The following is a 22092-nucleotide window of genomic DNA, read 5'->3' on the forward strand; positions in this document are numbered from 1 at the left end:
TCTCTTTTCTCTTTTCCTCTCCCCTCCCCAAAATCTGGAACACTCGCTGCAGCCAGAAACCAAACAAAAATGGAAGAGCAAAGACAATAGATGGTCTACCTTGCTTCTGTACTAGGCAAGACTACAAGCAACTAACCAAATGGGACAATGCAAATGAAAAAAGGTTATATTTGCAAACAGAAACAGTCAGTTGAAGGTAAATATCCGAAGCTATCTACAAAAAGTAAACACTAAGGATTGACTGCTTACAGTAAAGAAGTGTAATTTAATACTAAAATTAGGAAATCTGTATGAATGAAAATTTGGTGTTTGCCCCTCCTTTTCCCAAAGTGTTATTCCTATTGAAATCTTGTTTTGATTCAGATAAAGAATCAAACAATTTAAAGATGCAAACCTTGACTGAAGAGTCTAAATACTAAGTAGAAATAAATACAATTTGAATGATTTATACAATTACATTTTCACCTCAGAAAGTCTGCAAACTGATTTTGGTAAGGTTGGGTCTGAAACTTATTTATCTTTTGAAAAGAGTCCCTGCTGGAGCTTTTGGGGTCCCCCCCAAAAGCCTCATCTGTTATAAAGTTGTTACAGCATCTCTAGCTACTTATAGGCCTCCTCTAAAATTTGAAACTGAAAACATGTATTTCCATTCTTTCCTACATTATTCTGCAGGATTCCTGCATGACAGAGCAGAATAATCACCCGATGACTGGGCAGCAGATACCCTTAAATACTATGACAGCAACCGGCTCTGCTGTTTTGAACAAGGGATCCTCTTTCTACCAGTCAAACATCAGGAGAAGCCTACGGACTTTGTGAACCATCTGAACCATCTATGATTAAGTTCAGTTAAACTGAAGCTGCCTATACATAATTTTTTGAAGTCATTCCCTCATGGAGATAGAGTCAGAGTAGTTCATATTTTTTATAGCAAAACCAGTAGCATTCCTTGGGGGAGAAGATACAGGCAGGTGGTTGTTTTGGAAATACTCCCGTAAATGAGCCCCTTCCCTGGCAAAATTATATATATTAAACATATAAATGTTTATATTTGTATAAATATATCAAATAAAATATACTGTAATTGCCATTTCTGTTTCCTAGATCTTTTATAGTAAGTATCTATTCTGTATTTAGGAGTTTCCATCTTGATTATACTCTACCTTTCTCGCTGTTTAGAATACTAACATGTCCCAGTCCATGCACACATACAGCTACTCTTTTCCAGCCAAAGAATTACAGCAGACTATTCACTGCATTACGTAGAAAAGTTACCATAACATTTTGTCCACTTTGTAAACTAATGGCCTGTAAACTTCACTCTGGAAGTAACTTCCTTTTGCCCAGTCCCATGTGAATATAAATGACCTTATAAAACCTTCCAAACCAGTCTCTGTAATGAGAATACAGAAAGATCCATTACAAGGCTATTTCCAAAAGTGTTGATTCTCACCATTAACTTCAATATTAATCCATTAAATTCCTGACATTACAACACTAGATCATTGCTCAGGAAAGAAATGAAGAATACAGAGAGCTTTGTCGACAGAAACAATTTGTATTTTCTACTTCATTGGGAATTGGTATGTAATTTTTCAACAACTTTGAAGAGTGCATGCCTTGCTTCAACTCTGCCCTTTGCACAGACACTGAGAACAAAGTGTTGTGGTAAATGTTTTATTGTCTGTTCTACCAGAGGCCCACTCAATTTTATCTTATATGACTTAATAAAATAACTTTTTATAATAAAATTAATGGTGTAAAATTTTTCCTTCCCTCCCTTTTTTATTTTTAGGTCCCATTTATCTTTTAACCACTTTGGATTTTTTTTAAGGGAAAATGTTTTATTACCTAATTTCATTTTGACATTTTTTAAAACATTCTCTTTGTTTTGTCTATGTCTTCACTGGAACTTGCTGACTTTATTAAAAGGCTTAAAGAATTATGGCTGTGAATTCATCATGTTACTTAGGTATAAATTTATTTTTAATTTTTCATTAGAAGACACTAGTTAGGAAGAAAGTCTGTGTAATTAAGGATGCTTAATTAAAAACAAGTAAGGAAATTAGAATGGGCTTTTTTTCTATCCCACTGTTTCCCAGTGGAATAAAATAAACTATTCATAGAAGCTCAAATACAGCCATATGTACATGCAGCATCATCCAATTCAGAGCATGTAAATTCCTACACCGAACAGGTATATATATCACAAACCTGGAAAATCTGGCTGTCTTTCTGTCCTTTCTCTGGATATCTATAGCATATGTTTTATTTATGTACTTAAAGAGCTTTAATTTTTCATTGGGGACTTCTATTTCAGTGTCTGCACCATAGTCGATAACATCACTTTAACTGTTAGCTGTTCCACTGAAATAAAAACAGTATGCTCTCAGCCCTGGAATAATAAAAATCCCCACAATGCTGTGATTGAGCTTCATTCGCTCCTGGTACAYAGGGAGTGGCAAAAGAGCTGGCAGCAACATTTCAAGCAAATGTTAAATTGCCTAAAGTTAACGTTCAAGCCAAAAAAGAAAGAAGACAAAGGCATGATTGCCTCAGCCTTATCCACAAGCGCAGGAATGAGGTCCCCCCCGGCTCCTCTGAGGAAGGTTGCTTGGCTTCTGCGCCCCACGCAGCAGGCCGCCGGCCAGGCTGCTGGTCCGCTTTCTATTTTGGTGAAAGGGAATGAGGTGGTTGGCAAAGGAAAGGAAATAAATCACGTCTCCATTCCTCTTCCTCTTCACCTTGGCCATCTCAGCTAAACTGGTGCGGGGAAGACAAGATGTCTCAGTAGCTCTTCCCAAAACAACAAGGGGCCGAGGAGAGAACTGGGCTCAGTATCATATTAAGAAGAGACTAGCTTTAGACTAGCTTATGTTCAGATGACTTGAGACTGAAAGGAGTCAAAGTGTGACTATCAATCATCTGTACTATTTATATACACATAACCTTCAGCCTGCTGAGTTAACAATCTGCAGTCAGCACTTAATAACAAGCCAGACTGGAGCAGGTAAGGACTGTTACTGAGCAGGATGCCATTTTCTAAGTCTCCCTACCTAACCCCAGTCTTTAGAATACTGTTCTTGAATATCAAACTAAAAAGAAAAATGAAAAAAATGCATTAAGCCTCAATAAATTAGCTCTGAATTAACTTGTGACTCAAACGAATCGTATTTTTAATAAGCAGCTACATGGTACTCAGTTACCTTTCTTTTAAATGTCAGTAGCAAATGTGTCAAATCCTACCAAAAAAAAAAAAAATCCCTGGGTAAATACAAGCCAGTTACAGATTTTTCTTTTATTCTGGCATTATAAAAATATAAATAATCAAAGGACCAGTACTACTGAGTGTCTACCCATTCACTGATGTGCAAGGATGCCCTAACAAAAAAGCATTAACACAAGCACTGATTCAAATTTCACTTAGAGTGTAGGGGAACTTTTGCATTGATTCAGGTGGCTTCAGCCAGATCTATGATGTTAACAACCACACCGGGAGAAGAGTTGGTGATCACACTTCCTCACACCAAGCTGTGTTGAGATACAAAGCTGACAAAATTAATATGTTTGAAGAACCTGGCTCTTTCCCTCTGCACAAATGAATAGAATTGACAGCTTTATTTTCATCAGTGTAATAGCAACCCACAAGACACTACACTTGCTCTAAATATTCAAAGGGTCAGAACCGAAATATATGTGTTGCGGTACAGAAGCCTGGGAAGCATTTATGCTGAGGATCTGAAGTATTTCTAGGTCCTTCACTTCAGATGCTACTATATAAAAGAAATATAAAGCAGCTAAACTCAATTAAGATTTCAGTTTGCCTTAAAATGCATGAACAATTAGCTCAAGCAAGAATAAAACAGCTGATGCTGTAACATCTGAGAAGCTTTCATGTGGGATTTGACATGAGCAATTATTTGCTCCAATCTCTGGCAGACAGAGATTTCCTCTATGAAGGCTGGTCAAAAGAAAGAAAGAAAGAAAGAAAGGAAAAAAAGATTCTCTGAGACAGAGGTGAATTTCTTTCGGCCTTGTGGGAGAAAGGATGGCAAACCCAAACAAATGGAAGTAACAAAAGTGACTGGGCCTCCTTGAAACAGTAGAGCCTGTGGATATTCATATTACCGTGAGGGCAGGGCAAAGTTGGCTGAAGACTAGCTGTGGATTTGACTGGATTTCACAATTAAAATTATAAACATGGTCTAATCTCTGTAACGGGACACAACATGTAACATTAAATCCAGACTGAGATAGGAATGCTCCAAGGTACTGGTATCTTACATGTTTCTCCTTCTCTGTCACAGAGGAGTGAAAAAAATATGCAGATATGCTTTCAAAACCGTGCTCATTTATTCAAAGGGATATCTTCTACGAATAARTATACGAGTATACTTTCTATACTTTCTCTGTAATTTAGGTGAAGAAGGAGAAGAAGGGCATATTTTTATTTATTTCTTTGGAGAATGTTAATCCAATAAGATCATTATTTTTCAAAAAAACATACATTCTTAGCTGAACCTGATCTAAACCTCACATATACTTGCAAAAATGAACATAAAATCTATTTTGGAAACAATAATTGTAATTATTTTCTTAGTTACGTAGTTTGTGTTTGAGACATAAAACACTCAGACACAATGAGGTAAGACTGTTTGCACAGAACTGTGATTTTTTTTGTTAATTGTGTCTTTGCAGAGCTAGGACACTGACTTTGTTGATGCTTTTTTTTTAAAACCAAACACTGGGCAGAAGCCAGAACTCTGTCTCCACAGAAAGACAGTGACAAATGCGAGTCCTCTCTGCTGAATGACAGTAGTATACATAATCTCTAACTCTTTCCAATACATTAGTGAGTGATTGCCCTTGTTTGTCCATCCTTCCCGAGCAACAACCCTTAAGGTATAATCTTAAATAAGAAAACTTAACCACTTCCCAGCCCTAAAAGAAGAAATTGATAAAAGATCCGTGGTGTTTCTTCCTGTAGGCAAACAAAAAAAACCAACAGCTTTTGTATATACTTCTAAATATCAGAATGGCAATGACTAATAATGATAGACAGCTGATGAYGAATAATACAGTTACACACATACTTTCTCTGGTAACAAAATCAGTTGATGAGGACCTGACCRCACTATTCTTCACAGTGGTTGATCACCATTCAGCTTTGCAAATACAACTGTTTACAAGGCCACAAACTTTAGCCAAGTAACTGAGTGGTAATAATTAAAAAAAAAGAAAAAAAACTGGCAGGGGAGGAAAGAAGAACACTGGAAAAAATATTTGTGTTAACTTTCTCTCAAGTGATTAAAATATAACATTCCATTAATATGGATAGAGGACCCACTTTTAGAGGCTGATCAATTGGTTGGTTTCAACCTTGTTTTCCCAACCAGAAAATGAGATATTGTTAATCTGAAACAGCTATTCTCAAAATTTATTCATGAGGAGTGTCACCAAAGTATAACTATTTCCATAACATGAAACTTAAAAACTGATGCAACAGTTACAGCATACCTGCATTGAGGTACAGCTCAGCTAAGTTAACTGAGGTGTACATTTTAGCACCTAAAATGTGATAGTTAGTATATGGTAAAAACATGAGACCAGGCATTTTAGATTTTTTGCAGTTAATAACCCTGCCAAGGTTGAACCCAGTGAGATTATATTGTGGCAAATCTAAAATGCTTGATTTTCAAAATACCTCCAGACAGCTTGTTACATTTTTTTTTCTGTTTTTAACCACTTCAGGACAACCTATACAGCTTTGTTACAAGTGCTCATAGACCCACAGCAGTACTGCAGGGTTTACCAGTCTGCAGCACCAGTGCCTCAGCCGAGGCTGGTGTATGAAGGAGATGACAAATAACTGTGCTGAAAAGGTAGTTTTTTACCCTGCAAGACCAGCCAGTTATTTGTTAGGACTGACAAGTTAGGACCAATTTCCCTGAAGGATTATGTGACACACATTTTAGACTTCAGTAATTCTTTTCTAGTTATTAGTGGGAGATGAGAGAGAATAAAGTGCCTCTCTTTGATATGCACTGTCCAATACTTTGAGGACATTTTCATTAAACATCTAGTCAACTCAAGCAGAAATATCTTCAATCATGTATCAGCATTTTGATTATTTATCTTAATGTTAAATTTCTCGTTCTCAGTAGTGACCTTAAGCTCAGTGTTCTGCTTTTTCAGMGCTTCCACAGTGTAGGAAATTTCTTTCCACGATTCAAGCTTAGCTTCTGCTTGTTCTAGAACCCGCTCAGCTTCTTGTTTAGCATCTAGCCACTGTGTTGAATCCTTTAACATATCATGGAGCTGCTGTCTTCGGCTTTGGAGGTGTCCGTGCACTTCATCCCACTGGCTCTGTATTTTTTCAACTGGTGAAAGACAAAGGCAAAAAAAAAAAAAAGAAAAAAAGCTGAGTCACTTAAACAGTACTTTTTTTTTAAGGAGTAGTTATTATGTTTAAATATTTCTAGAACTGACCTTACTGGAGAGCTCTTTCCAGCTGTAATTGCAACTAAGTTTGGTTTAATAAAGTAGAACAGATAAACTGTTCTGGGGCACACAGCATGACACTATGGTACGCATCATGTATTTTGATGCATAAGCAGCCTGAAATGTTAGGTTTGTGTCTCAAAAAGCATCATGAAACAGAATCACATTTTAGAAAAAGCAGCAGTAATCATCTTTCATTCTTACCAAACCAAATCCAGGTTTAATGTTTTAGAAGAACAAGTCCTTCACGGACTTCTGTAATTTTATTTTAAGATTTACTGCAAGATATAATTAATGATTATGCTTTCTTAATTTGTTAAGGCAAATATTAGCAGATTGCAAAGGCTGTCTAAAAACCCTACTCATATGTTCATATTAATTATAAAATAAGGATTAGGTTTGCCACCATTTGAAACAAATATGGTTCTGCGGAACATAATAATCCCTAGAATTACAAATAACAAGTGCTGGCTAGCATCCAGCATCAGACTGGTCCAGAATAGTGTAAATCTGCTAGGTAAAGCATCAAGAGACTTAGTCTTCCAACTAGACAATGTCTGACAAAAGAAAAAAGGAAAAACAAACAATAAAAAATGCTTTCCAGTGCACTAAGAAATAACCTTTTCTTTAAAAATTCCCTGARTTTAGGCAACCCAAACTACATTCCTAATACTTTTCTCAAAAACTGCCCCACTACATTAAAATTTCACAGGCCTTCCAGGGAGGGGAACAGAGACTCCTGGATTACTCGGAAAGCAAGTGGAATTATCAGTGGGAGAGGTAGCTGCAGCATGGCATCTCTCATGGCATAGCTGATTCCAGAACRGTGCGGGCTAAAGACTAAAGGGATGGCAAATGCTTCAGCATGGAAAGGAGACTTGTATCTATCAGTGTTCTTCCTTCTTCTGGAAGAAGAGATAAAGATCTTTCCATGGATTCAGTTGAGTTTTAGAGAAAGAAAAGAAAAACTTTCAGCATCCCTGCTCAAGCCTATGGAGAAAACAGAATGAGCACACATGGCAGCATGTCCAAGATGCAGGAGATACAAGATGAACTGAAGAAGCAGAAAGGAAAAACAAAACCCACAATCAGAAAAAAGCAAGGATAGCCTAAGGCCCAAATACCTAAAATCAATCTGAAGCAAATCTAACCTTCATTTCAGAGAGCTGTATTTGAAGGTCACATAACAACAACTCATTTCTATGCATATCTGGATGAGGATTTCTGCTGTTAGTTTGTTACCTGAAACAATGAAGAGATCGTGGTCTACAGGAAGGGCAAATAACAGAAGTTCTTGAACTTTTTCTTGAACGGCTCAAGTACAATCTCTGTGCTGCATCTAGATCATGYGGCTAAAGGGTTGTATTGAGGGGCTAGGGGGCTGTGTTTTTTACACCAAGACTGAGTTTTTCATCATATACCATGGTCTTGGCATTCCATGATGACCAATTCTCCACACCCAGGAGGGGAATCAGGCTGCATCATGAAAGATGTATTCAGGACATCTCAGGAGCCCATTTACACAGGTGACTACGAATACAAAAGCTGCAAATCTGTGAAAAGCTATTAACAGCATTTACTCATGAAAATGCATAGGTRTTTGGCCAAACTACTTGGGTTACCTCCCTCAGAAAGAAAAAAATAAGTATCTGATATAGACTTTTAAAAGATACTTAATAGTTTTGCTTTACTACAGATTTGAAATAAAGAGAGTTCAGGAAGTTACTAGGTAATCTGAACATACAAATTAAAACTCTGTTAAATGGGTTGGGTCACTCACTGTTTCAGGAAACAAAATACTTCAGTTCTGGACAAACACATCATGGCACCTATAGAATTCACCTGGCCCTTCTGAGCTAGTTTATACCAATCAGCAAAGCACTATATATGACAAAATACATAGAGATAATCAGGGAGGCCTCTGCAATTATGACATCACTTATTTAACTTAAGGTAACGTAAAAATCCACTCATTATTGTAAGTTTACATCTTATTAAATGATGCTCACATTCAAATGTGGACTGTGCATAGGTTTTTGAATAACAAAAAAATAACGAAAATACAAGAATTCACTTCCAAAACATACTGAAAACCATTAGTGTAAAACAGTGTGTCTTCACAATATACTTTGATCCTGTGGATGCTCTCTAGTGGGACGTTTCACACTGAAGCAAAGGTGAACACCACTTACAGATACAAGCCGAACAATAAAGTTCAGAAAATCCTAKTTGTGTGCATTTTGTGTTAGAACTGGTTCCAACAACCCATGAACCACTCACTTGCAGTTAATGAATTAGTGACTCTGGATGAAAAGGATGAGAGAATTGCAGTAAAAAAAAAAGTGCTGTTGGACAGCAGAAGACTATTTTTAAAGTATTCTGAATATCATGTTAGTTTTTGTGCAAGGGCACTGGAACATATAAAAGGCTTCCTCTGACTGGAATAAGTCTACAGAAAAGAAAATCCTGAGAGTGTTTTGTATGAAAGCAATGAWGAACCTCAATGAAAAGGTCTGTCAGGCAGCTAACACTGTGCTTATAGCATTGGAAGGGTCATTTCTGCTGTCGGGATTTTATAAAATCCTGAAGGTTACAATGAACATATGGGATTCAGCAGAGGGAAAAATGAGTTTGTTCCCGAGTCCAGCGACCCATATCTGGGACCATGGAGACAAACCTAGAAATAAGAAATAGCATTCTGAACACAAGAAAACTAAAAGAATCAATGGCATGTGAAGCAATATTTCCAGAAAAGGATTTGTCTGAGTTTCAAAGAAAAAAGAAAAGCAAATGATCACCTACTTCCTGCCTTTAATTAAAGTAATATTCAGTAAGTAMATAAAAAATAAATTAAATAAAGCAAAAACATGCCCCACTGACAAAAGACCATCGGAAAAATTACAAAATATCCCTGAAACCTAAATATGAACATTCAAGCTTTACCCAGAAAAAGTAATGCAATTTTCCTTACTGTACGCTGGATTTACAACAGCATATTACCGAGATCAGACTCTGATCTTTAACTTTTATATACCATTGCACCTACATACAGTGATGATTACACATTAAAAACATCTAGATAGACAGAATAAATGTGGCTTCATGTGTGCTACAGGAATCACTGAAGTACAGGTATCTTAAATAATTAACTATAATAACTAAAGCCTTCTCCCCTCCCCCTCCCACAGTTTATTACCTAGGAGGGGAAAAGTACCCTGTTCATTATAGCTAAATCCGGTCACTTCTCTGTTTCAAAGTTTAATCTCTTTTTACTGTGGCAGTCCCCCTTTGTATCCAATTTCTTCCTCTTTTTCATTTGGCAACTGCACAATATCTTTACTATGAGGATCAGTATTTGCGATTGTTTGAAGGAGATTCTCAATGATCCAGTATAGACTTTATTTACCAGGCAGTCTGCAAAAAATCCTACATTTTCTTTATACACTCAGAAAAAGAAATAATTTTAAATGGTTTTATCAATATATGTGGCCAATAGCTAGAGTTTTTTGGAATATATAAATACAAAGAGTATTTGACAATTAACAAAGCTAAAAGGAATATCAGCAAGACAAAATACAACAAGTAGAAATATGTGCCACTGTTTAAAATGATTAAAAATTTTAGAATTACTATTAATGTATTACAGTTATAAATTATTTTTATAGCTATTTTTATAGCAACCAGCAAGGGCAAATCTCGTAGAATAAATACATAGTAGTCCCAACATGTTTGGGATTACTACAAACCAGACAAACTATTTGCTAGCAACATGTCCAAGGTACATATTACATGGATTAAATTTGGTGGGACTATTTTTTTCACTTCAGATTATTTCCAAACCATCCACTTCTTCATCACAGAGTCCTTATTTTACTGTGCTTATGCATGTATTGTGCCTGCTTACAGGAAAGTGTCCCGACAGGACTGCAGCTGCTCCCAGTTAACAACCCCCCTCAGACGAATAATGCAGGCACATCTACCATTAGGTAATTTTAACGCTGCTATTCAATTTCTTTTTTCTTCAGTATTGTTCACTAGCTGTTCGATAGTGATTATATCACTAAGATGGACTAAAGAAATTCCGCTGAACTCACTGTAGTTTTAGTAAGTTATTGGAAGTAATAACAAAGAAGAAAACTGCATTTAAAAGAATCAAACACAAGGTAACTATTTTACAGTCTGGTTATCATTGATTTAGCATACTGAGGAAAGAACAATCTCTGTGAAGGAGACTGCTGGCTTAAGATTCATTTCTGCTTATTAAAAATCTTTGTTTACTCTTTTTCATCAGTAATGAATGTTACACTGTTTTTTCATAAACTAGGTATAGCAGAGAAACAGCAAACAAAAATAAATCTCGTTTTCTTTGTTAGAGTTCTTTTCACTGATAAAACAAATGTAAGTCTTTTTCCTGAGAGAGTTTACTCTCTTCTTTTTATAATGTAACAGCAGTGGAAACAATGGAAAAAGAGTCTGAGAAGAAGTTGTCAGTCACAAATAATGTTCACATTAGTACAAATTACATTTAGCCTATGCAACAATTAAATAAAATATTCATTCTGCGCAAGTTTGATAAGCACACTGAATTCAGCATATACTCCAAAAAAAGTGGACAACAGTTTTTAACAGTAGAAAGAGTAATTTTGGTATTATCACATCACCTGACTGAATTCAAAATTACCATCACCTAACTTCTTTAGGGGTATTTTAGCCTACTCGTCAGCATAGTTCAGAATTCCAGCCACACCTGGCACAGCTAAACTAATTGAATAGCAATGGAATTTGCAAAATAGAAAACCACTACTTTTCTTGTCCACCAAATTATCCTGAACTGCACTCATTTTGCTCTGTAGGAGAYTGCTTTTCAAAAGCATTATTGTCAATATATTGACATTTTCCTACAAAGTAATCTTTTCACTGTAGGTTCATAGATTTGAAGACTAGAGGGACTAACACAATTATGCAGTTTGACCTCCTGCAGAATATAACCAAAGAACAGTAGAATTATGGACAGCTATATATCATGTTGCCAAAAGAAGCTACTGATGCACAGATGTTCCTTAGCTGAGAAATGAAAACAGATTTACATGCATCTTTGAGTGTTTCAATTTACTTATACCTTGCAACAATGATCATGATGAAAAGACACACTCAGCTTGAAATCTAGTCAATTCTGAAAAATGATTTATGAATATTTTCATATTTGCACCATAACTCCCTGAATTTAAAGGTTTTTTTCCCCYCTCCTTTGCAGYAATACAAAAAAACCCACAAACAGAAAGAAAAATGAGTAACTGAGATCTCAGTTCTTTGAGGTAGTGAGTAGCCTTCAAACACAGCAGTTCTTAGAACTGCTCATGACCTTAAAGAATGTCTCTGTCATTGGTAAATAAAATGAAAATATGGGGAAGAAAAGATTCTTTCTAACCTCCGCCAATTGTAAGAACTTTAGATGTTAATGTTAATTATGATAGGTTAAAAAAATTGAATATGTGTGCCTTTGAAATAGCAATTATATGACTGGTGGGCAAGGTCATTCTACTGCATTCACAGACTCTTGCTACAGAACTGAATGCAGCCCTGGTCTCAACGTGGGCTGCACACTTATATGACTGCAACCACATCACATCCTWTGACAGTGCATGGGCCAGTCAGCGCTACAAGTAGAAAGCAGAAAAACACAGTAGCATGTGGAGCGAAACTGTGAGCTCCCTGAGTACCTTGACAGTGACTCCATGTTAGAAAATGCTGCAAACATAAAAACTGTAGATTTGGGGGAGAGGCTATAAAAGGTATCCCATTGTCACTGGTTGCCCAAGAAGCGTACTACCTCAGCTTCAGAGTGGTCACATAACATAAAGTTGTCATAAAACATAAGTAATATTTACATTTTATGCTATCCTGAAAATTACTTTTACAGCTCCCTAGAGTTTCAGTCCTTCTCAAAGCTGTTTTCAAAAATATCAAGTACACATTCTAAGCTTTTATTTCCCACATAATAAAGATGGAAAAACAGATGCTCTTAAGATTGCACCAGGAGAATTTGAAGGCACAACAACCATGCACTAATTTCTGATGCTTTCCAATTTTGGCTCACTTTTGTGCAAAACCACACAAGTAAAATGATAGTTAAAACACAGTTTAAGAGTTTTCTTAACTTGTGGTTACGTTGCTTTTCATTATTTTATTGTTCTAAGCAAAAAAATCTAAATGAACATTTCTTTTTTTCTAGAAAGAGGATTCAGTTAATTCAGTTTTCCATTTGACAACTGCTTCTTGTTGAAAGCGCTCTGCCTTTTCTCCTGCTACATTCCAGGACAGGTGGTTTGGAAAGGATGAATCTGAAGACAAAGCGCTTTGGAAAACTGAGTCTTATTCTTCAAGGAGGAATCACTTTTTGGCTAAGGGTTTAATAAGCTCTATCATACAACATCCCTAAACAAAAGGATGTTGGCTCTGTTCTTATGAACAATCATGAATCTGTGAGAGACTGGTCTAGTGAGGACATTTGGACGGCAGATACAGAGTCAAAGTAGGATGAGTTTGACACATTTCTTTTTTAAATGCTGAAGTAGTTAAAGGAGTTACAGGAATCGTTCTAACAACTACATTTCTGCCTGTAGGCTATCATTATCAAGTGGAACTGGACAGGAAAGAAAATGCAGCAGAGAACAGCTGGAGCCAGCCTACTCAAATACAGTAGTAATTTATACTTCATCTGTCCTTCTTTATCTTTTCTTGTAAAGCAGTATTTTTTTTAACTAATTTTTCTAACTTTTTTCAGAGGCTTACAAAGGTCATACTTCTTAAATGATGGCTGTTGAAAACTACAGCAACACTTTTCTATAAGTAAACATGAAAAGCACCAAAATCGTGTCATCCGAGATATTTTATGCATCCCTTAGTTGGTCGGTAGTGTGATGAGAGGATTTAGCCAATAAACCCAAAATTAATGGCGGAGTGACAACTTAGAATATCTAGCTTAATGCAAACTCTTTTGTTCATGCCAGCAATATGTCAAATGTGGCTTTTAAGCACCAGGTTGAAATGTACTGATCTATTAGGGTATTTATAGGAAGATTAGTCCTTAACATAGATGTACAATAAAATGTAATGCCAGGTTTAATACAAACTATGGCTTATAAGAAAGTCAGGCAAAACAGAAAGAATGTGTACATTAAGCTGCATAATAAACAAGTGAATGAAGAATACATGGGAAGAAAGAAGCGACCTAATTCTACATGCTATTGTGTAATATTCTAGTCTCCAATCACAGATAACAAACTCTTACAATGAAAACAAGGAAGAAGCAGCACTCACAACCTTCAGTCATCTTTCTGGGGATGAGGAGCAAGGTAAATGTACCTGAAAGACCTGTCAGGGCATACAGGCCCTGAAGAAGGTTAACTTCCTTGGCTTCTCAGAGGCCAAGAAAGGCAGTAAGGAAGATTTTCATTAATTTATATGCTTTTTAGAAAATACAYATACACACACACAATTTCATTTGTTTTATACCATTTTGGGGGTAATTATTTCCAATTTTTGCAACTCCATGATTTAATTTTGCTTCGTTTCACTAAGGTAAACCTATTTTTCTTTTATCTTAAAACCACTCCTGGTAACAAAGCTGTTTCCATATGAACAAACTAATGAAGGTCACTCCATTCCTTTGGAAGTGTCAAATCAAACAGAAWGAACAGAATACTGTCAAGTGTTTTCCACTGAGCACAAAGTGAGTAATTCTTAGATGCTTTATACCTTGCTATACAAAGTGGGAGTTAGAGAACAGACTAAACTGGTAGCTCATCTACAGAAATCAGCTTCTTGTAACAAGCAACAAGCAGCTTCCATGACTGAGCACTGAGAAGGGCATGCAAGAGCTTATTATTTGGAAATCAGGTCCTCCAGAATGCATTCATTAGTTCATCAAGTTTTGTATATATACAAAAATATTTATGTAAATAACATTTATCAGATTTCAAACACAGGTTTTTATGATCATTTCTTACTAAATGAAAAAGGGAGCAAATCACRGTATCCATAAAGTGAAAGAGCATTTGTTTCTCATTTTAAAATATTTTATGATCCATAAAATTCTGACCTATAGAAATAAATACTTACCTAAGGAGAAATAAGATTCTTTAGGATATAGTATAAAATAAGCAACAAACCTAAGCATAGGTCTGGTAGAAATTACAGAAAATAATAAACATATGTACATGTGTATATATACACGCAATATATATACACGCATTTATTTGGGAAATGGATAGACAGATTAGGGAATGAACTTCTGACACCTCTCTATTACAGTCAGAGCCTTAAGAAGAGGAGGACATTTGTGGGGAAATGGAGTGGCTCCAGCGGCACCACTCAGTCCCACTGGTCAGTTCAGTCCTACTWTGTAGGCAGTATACAATGTCAGCAGCCATCCTTCGGTTGCCCCAGCAGCATAGCCACAGGAAAATAATAAACTTTTTTTTTTTTTTCCACAGAGACCCATATACTCGGATGATATCAAAATATAACTTTTCAGTAAGATGATGCTAACTGGAAAACCAAAGGGTTCCCTTACCAGAATGATTTAATCATCTTTCGCAATGTCTTTTCTATTCAATTGTCCTTCGTTGTATGTAGAAAACAGCAGCTGTATTACTGAACTCTCACATAATAATGTTTGATGCTTTAGCTCTTTCTTAAATACTCATCACATTATTATGAAGGTTTCCATCAATTTTAAAATGATATTTAGACTGATTGAAGGTAGCCACAACTGAAGCTAAAGGATTATGACTAATCTTATTAATTAGATGAGTCAATATATAAGTAATTCAATCATTTCCATTTTAAATTTATAGAAAAGTTTTCAAAGAACTTAATAGGAAAAAAAGTCATTAATTTCTGTCTCTTTTTAAAAATACAACTATTATTTAGAAATGACTAGATACTTTTGTATTTATCTTTGCCCAAATGTTACTACTTTTTTCTAGAACTTTGGTTGCTTAAGCAATCGGAGAGAAAACGATTTATAATTATGGATCTAATTTCTGTTCATCAATGATAGCATTTATAATAACCACCTTACCTATAAAAATATTTAAGAAAACCTTCAGAAGAAATATGACTTATCTGTGAAGGGACATAAAATTAATGAAATGATATTCTATTTTCTCTGAACATAAACAAGAATGCTATTAGCATTATTAAAGTACATCAGCTTTGCTGAGGCTTTCATAAACTTTTGTACTTACTGATGCAAAAACAGTATGGTCGGTCTTGCAGTTTAAGTCTAGAAATGTGTGAAAACCATTACCTACCTAATGAAGCATGCAGTCAATGAATTTAAGAATTCTTACTACCACAGCGCTCAGTGTTGCTATCACACATTCTTGTTCACATTGTATTTTCTCAATGGCAGAAGCCTACTAACTCCTGCTGTTTAAGCTAAGACTTACTTTTCAAATACATCTGCACCTGTCAATCTGTATACTCATTTGCTTTGTCTTTAGATTTAATAGATCCAGCTCTAACTGCATGGGTAAGACTGTGGGAGATCATGAGTACCAAAAATACTTAAGAGCTTAAAATGGACTTATGAATTCTCAGAATGCCTGAAAACCAAGCCCCAAGTTACKGAAATTAAGTTTTGGATATTTATATTTCTGCTTTTCTTCTTCAAGAGGATAAGTAATTTCTTTAGAAGAACGTCCACTTCCCACAAAAGCCCTAAATCCACAATTCACTATTTAAAGATTGTGATTGGCTTTAGTTCATATTACAATGGATAAAGCAAAAATCTTTTCATTCTGTTATTTGGCATTAAATATTATTTGAATTTTCAGGATAACTATGCCCCAAATTATTTTTTTTACTGTAACTCACAAGATGCAACTCCTTTGTGATGTACCTGAAATTTTTCCTAAAAGCTTTAGCACACAGTAATATTCAAATAATTTTTTTGTGTCTTTTCCCTAGAATGTAAAAATAATGTTTTTCACAAATAAGGCCACAAATTACCAGTGTTGTTTTTCAAAACATAGCAAGAGTAGTATTAGACTGTCTGTTAAAAATATGCTCTTTAGGAAGGTAATTCTATAACTGCATCATGGGGCAAGTATTTGCACAGATAGTACTCTTCATATTTGTGAAATAAAACAATGAAGAAAGATACAATTATTTCACCAAAAACTACTGATCATTGATTCAACTGAAATATTTATGTAAGTAGAAACAATCCTTTCTGGAAGAATCTTTATTTTACCTTTTAAATCTCCTTTGTTATCTATAACTTGAAATAAAAAAGTAAACATGRAAAACCAGGATCTATCTACAATAACATTCCTTCGTTTTCAATACATTTACCAAACACAAGATCTCATCTTATGATACAATTATCTTGGGAATCTCTCTCAATGATTTCATATGTTATAATTTCTAAAATTTACTCTTCAGGCACTCAGAATAACCAAATGTGAACTGACGCACATGCAAAAATGTTATGCTTTTTGATGCCACAACTAAACTTTAGCAAACAACTAATGTTAAGTTCAAGCATGTAGCAAAATATTTTAATTATTTGGGGCATTCTGAAATTGTTTTGCTTAAGAAAAATTAAGGAAATTTCAAAATAAAAATGTGTGTAAATGGAAAACCTAAAGAGTTCCATTTAAAAACAGCAAGATAATTTTTATTTGTTAAATTTTGTTAAAAAATTTTTTGCTTGCTATTTGTTAAATTTTTTACAACAGTTACTTTGATAAGCGGAAGGAAAAATCACAAAGCACCCCACTCAGAAGATTTTACCCTGTTTAGCTGCAGTAGTAACTTCATATAAAAAGAGTTTCCCTAGCATTATAAAATTGGAAAAATCTGAATCTTAATTAAGAAACACAATGCCACTCAGTGCATGACATTTGAACATTAACTTTTCATCTTACTACATAGGCCTGTATGAGGGCTATTCGTTCTACTTCTGCACTGGGGAACAAGAAAGTATGGATTTGCTCAAGTTACTACCAGTCCCAAACACTCCAAAATTGTGGATCCAAACTTAAACATCTGCAACTTGAAAATATATTTTAAAAGGAATGCATTTAGTTGTTTTCTGAGATTTTAGCACTGACATATTCACACTTTTTTAAACAATGATTACAAAATCACTAAAAATCAGCAATTAAAAAAAAAATCAAAGCTAGGATTTTCACCATTTGGCTCCAGAATGTAGGCCTTAAAGAAAACACTTACTACTATAATACTCACTAATTAAGTTACATCAGCAACGTTAGATGGTCACACTCTCTGTGCCATGGTCATTAAGCAGCACAGTGGCTACCAGACCTTGTGTTTCTTAGTCTTCCCTCTGTTGCGCTTCAGTTGTTCTATATGATATTCCATGATTGGAAATTATGACCCCAGACTACCATAAATTCTTTGTTGTGACTCCTTCAGCTATGTCAAACCTGCACAATTATTCTACTGCTGTATCTTCACAGCAGTAAACTGCTTCTTTGAGGATATTTAGGAGACGATGCTAAAGTTCAGTTCACTCATCTAATTAATATTCATAGAAAATTGAGTACTGTGAACAACAGTAGGTTTCGTTCAGTGGATGAACAACCACCCCCCCCACCCCTGTGCATACCAGAAAAAGGGGGCCAAATCAAAACATCGTAGTTTTGATTTTTATTTTTGCCTCTGAAAATACAGAAAACTGTATTTTCAGTTTTTGTATGAATAAGCTATTTTAAAGTAAAGAAGTAAAAATATTTCATTTTGAAATACCTCTATATTCAGCTTTAAGAGAAAATTTTGAGCATTCTGTATGAAGATCTTAACAGGGTAAACTTAATAAATCTGTTATTTCACACCAGAAATGCAAAATTTTATGCATTTGTCTTATTTAAACAGTAAATTACCAATTTTATAATTTAGTGCATTATCAGATATACATCTTCCTCCATGCTATTTTCAGTGATAGCTGATGAGCAATTCCATCTCAGACTAAAGACCGTAGACTCAAAACAAAGTAACATTTACAAATCAGATTATGTATTGTAATGGTAACTAGGGTAAAATATTTATTTCCCTGAGAGAGAAAAGCTTCACATACCACAATCATTTTAAAAACTGTATTTCTGAGCAAGAAAAAACAAGCTTATTTTTTAGAGTTACAATTACAGTCCTTTAGAGAAATTACATTAATATTGAACTAAGTATTTCCTAAAGGCAAGTTAACTCCTCAGGGTTTTGTTCCTACTTTGGATTGACATTTCCACATTTCTTACACCCCAATCTGTCTTTCCTCTCACAACTGCACTTATTTTCCACATACACCAGAAGATGCTGTCAATCCGATGCCAGTTAATTCATATTTTTTCTGCAGAGAATGCCAGTCTTAGCTTCACAACACTCAAAATCTTTAATGGCCTGAAATGCAAGAGTCCAGAGTTAATTTAAAAGTATGCTGGAAAATGACCCTGAGATTTTTTGGAGGTTATGATTCTTTTCTGTTTGAATGAGTACTCTCCACACATGTGCCCAAGTAGTACTGCACTTTTTGTTGAAATAATAAGGAAAATAATTAGTTAAATTTGACACTTACGACATCCTTACACATTTCAAAATTAATACCCAACAGAGACAACTGGGGTAGGATCGGACATTGCAGAAGAAATGTTTCTTCTGAAATTTCCAAGTCATTCGGACATTTTGAATGTTCCCTGTGTAGCTATACTGTTCTGCACTTTTTTGGATGTTTTTTAAATAAGCACTTATGTAGAAAATGAAGGGACTACCATAAAAATGCCAGTACTGTGAACCATTAAAGAAGTACAGCACTGCAAGTGTAGGAAAAAAAGAGTAAGAAAAGCAAAGTAAGAAAAAAAAGTAACATTTTTTTCCCCATTTTTAAGTTAAAGGACCAGTTCTCAAGGCCACATGAACTAGGTCCCAAGCTGTGGGGCTCACATGACGTACACATTTATTTGTATCTTAATAATTAAACAAATACCTAAATTAGAAAAATATACTATATCTGTCAAATTTAAACTGAAAAATAAAAGCAAAAAATATAACTCATATGATGATTACAGCAATCTTGAGGAAAGGAAAGACATAGCTACTTGCCTTTTGCTTTGCTTTTGGATTTTCTTTTGTTTGTTGATTGTTTTAATCAGACCTCTACATTTCTTTATTCATGTTCTCTTTGTTACTTCAACACAGAGCCTAACATTCATGAGACTCATGAGACACTATGTGAGATAAAAGCACAAAGTAGTGGCCTAAACTTAATCATGGACAAACCAACACAATTCAAAGTCAGGATTTTGATTTGGCTGAAACTCAGCAAATTTTGAACCTAAGACACTAAATAATTTACTACAGAGCTCAGCATCCTGCTTGCAAGAAAACATGTAAAATGGAACAGAAAAAAAATATCCAAAGGACAGATTTAACCATTACTGTTGCCATTCTAATATGAAGTTGCAGTGAAGAAAACTAAGTGCCAAAATATCAGAAAGAATACTAATACTGAAAATATAATCATCATTCTGTAAAACAATGATATGTCCTCATCTGGAATACTGCCCTTAGTTCTACATTTACGAAGACAAAGCAGACATATTCAGTCTGACATTGCTCAGAACAACTTCCATTTCATAGGTGTTTCCTCTACTGTTTGCCACCTCCCACCTAATTAAAACACAATTAAATAAATTCTTTTTCTAAATGCTCTCTGCCAGGTTCTAAGTTCTACCATACCCCATGAGATGCCACCACTTYTTCACTGTATAGTCACCTGTTCAGAGTTTACACTCCTTTGCCATTATGTAGCTAGGGATCCTCAATATCATTCTCTTTAAGTCATTGTCTCACCTACCGTATAATGGGCCTGCTGACAARAAAAGTGAAACACGAGCGGCTAATCTCCAGAATTTTTAATCTAAATTTCCCCTTCCTTCCCTTTTTGGCATGATAGAGGTTGACATGACCCTATGACAGCTGCTATCTGCTAAGCACAGATCCAAAGCGTCAGAGCGCCATCATTTTTACTTTGCCTATGCTACTGAAAACAGTGACAGTATGAAATTCTGTGAGTTATATACAGTATTTCATTATATGTTACCATAATGATGATTTTGTAAACTACATAACAAAATCAAACCACTGCTAATGGAACCACCCACCAACTTCTCAGAAAATCTCCCACACAGACTAATCCAGTATTTACTCAGGTTGGACTTTCAAAGGAGCTGTGTTTTTGTCATTGGTTTACTCCCAACTCAAGCAAACTAAAACCATGACACATTTATATCAAGGATAGCCAAAAGCACAATCTGTAGGCCAAATGTACTCCAGAGTGCTTAACTGCATCATCTGAGAACAGCTGCAGGTTCCAATATACATTCTTTGTGGATTGCACTCATTTTAGAAAAAGAAAGTGGACACACTGTACACTCAAAATCTGCATTTGCCTGATATCACTGATTATGTGGCATCTAAAATTACCTTGTAATCTCTGCAGAGCAGGCCCTTTGTCTGCTATTTGTTCTGTAATTACTACAGAAAATTATGGCCTGGCATAAATGAAATATATACTGTTTCGCAACAGCTTTTAAAATAACTTTGTGGACATTGAATGTTGCCCATSGAACTCTGGATGACCTGTAAATGGAGGAGTTCTTTGATCATATTTTGAAAACTCCTTTATTGAACAATTCTTTTGTTTTGTATTTATTTCTGTTTGTTTTTATTTTTACTGATTTGTTCAATACAGCTAGCATAGCTGTTCTGTTTATATCAGCATGGATAAAAATAAAATGAAATGGATACCTATACTATGCACATTTCTGCTTCTAGTCAAATTTACAATATTCTGTGCAATATTCTGTACATTTCTGTTGCAGTACTACACCAAAACGCTGGCCAAAATAGCAAAAACTTATATTTGTCACTACGCAAGCAAAGCAGGCCAAAAAAAGCTTGTATTCTGACCACGTATGACAGACAGAGGCTGAAAGATAACAAATATTATCCCACCTTTCTATGTAAAGAACTGAACATAATGAAATTAAGAGACGTCTCCAGAGTTACAAAGGAAGTCTACAGCATACTTGGAAATTCCATCAAGCTCATATTGATTTTGATGTTATAAAAAGTTTGCCCCAATGTATTTTCATTCTCTAAATACTCCATAAAATCATCCCTTAAGGCAAAAATATCCCATATGCTATCATATAACTGATCTCAGGCTTAAGGAGCTAGTCAGTGCTTAGTGTTTGGTAGGCTGCTTCCTTTAAGAAGAAAAACTGAGAATGATGGCAAGTAGTACTCTGATGCAATTATATATTTACAAGGAAGGGACAGAAATTCTGCTTTCATTGTTTTGGAAGCTCACCTTTTTGGCATACTCTCTCAGTTAAAAGCATTCCCTCTCAATCTCCATCAGGAATATTAGGATTTCCCTTGATGTCCTGGAATTTATTATCCTTGTTCTGCTTCTTTTTTTACCCATTAAAATTATAGATACAATTAAATGAATCCCTAGTTCAAGTGTTTATATTAGCATTTTGGTGCCAGGTAGTGTTGTAG

General features: G+C 35.1%; 1 protein-coding gene across 1 annotated transcript in view; it reads right to left on the bottom strand.

Moving 5' to 3' along the window:
• The window catches only part of LOC112969900 (dystrophin), a gene marked incomplete at its 3' end in the record, with an annotated part of 817409 nt that overhangs the window by 171891 nt on the left and 623426 nt on the right, over window positions 1-22092 (bottom strand). The window contains exon 48 of the mRNA XM_026073700.1: window positions 6169-6380. Coding sequence (XP_025929485.1) covers window positions 6169-6380 — 212 coding nt within the window. The remainder of the gene's footprint in view (window positions 1-6168; window positions 6381-22092) is intronic.

The sequence above is a fragment of the Apteryx rowi genome, unplaced genomic scaffold, assembly GCF_003343035.1.
Source record: "Apteryx rowi isolate R43461 unplaced genomic scaffold, aptRow1 scaffold_373, whole genome shotgun sequence".
Taxonomy (NCBI): Eukaryota; Metazoa; Chordata; class Aves; order Apterygiformes; family Apterygidae; genus Apteryx; species Apteryx rowi.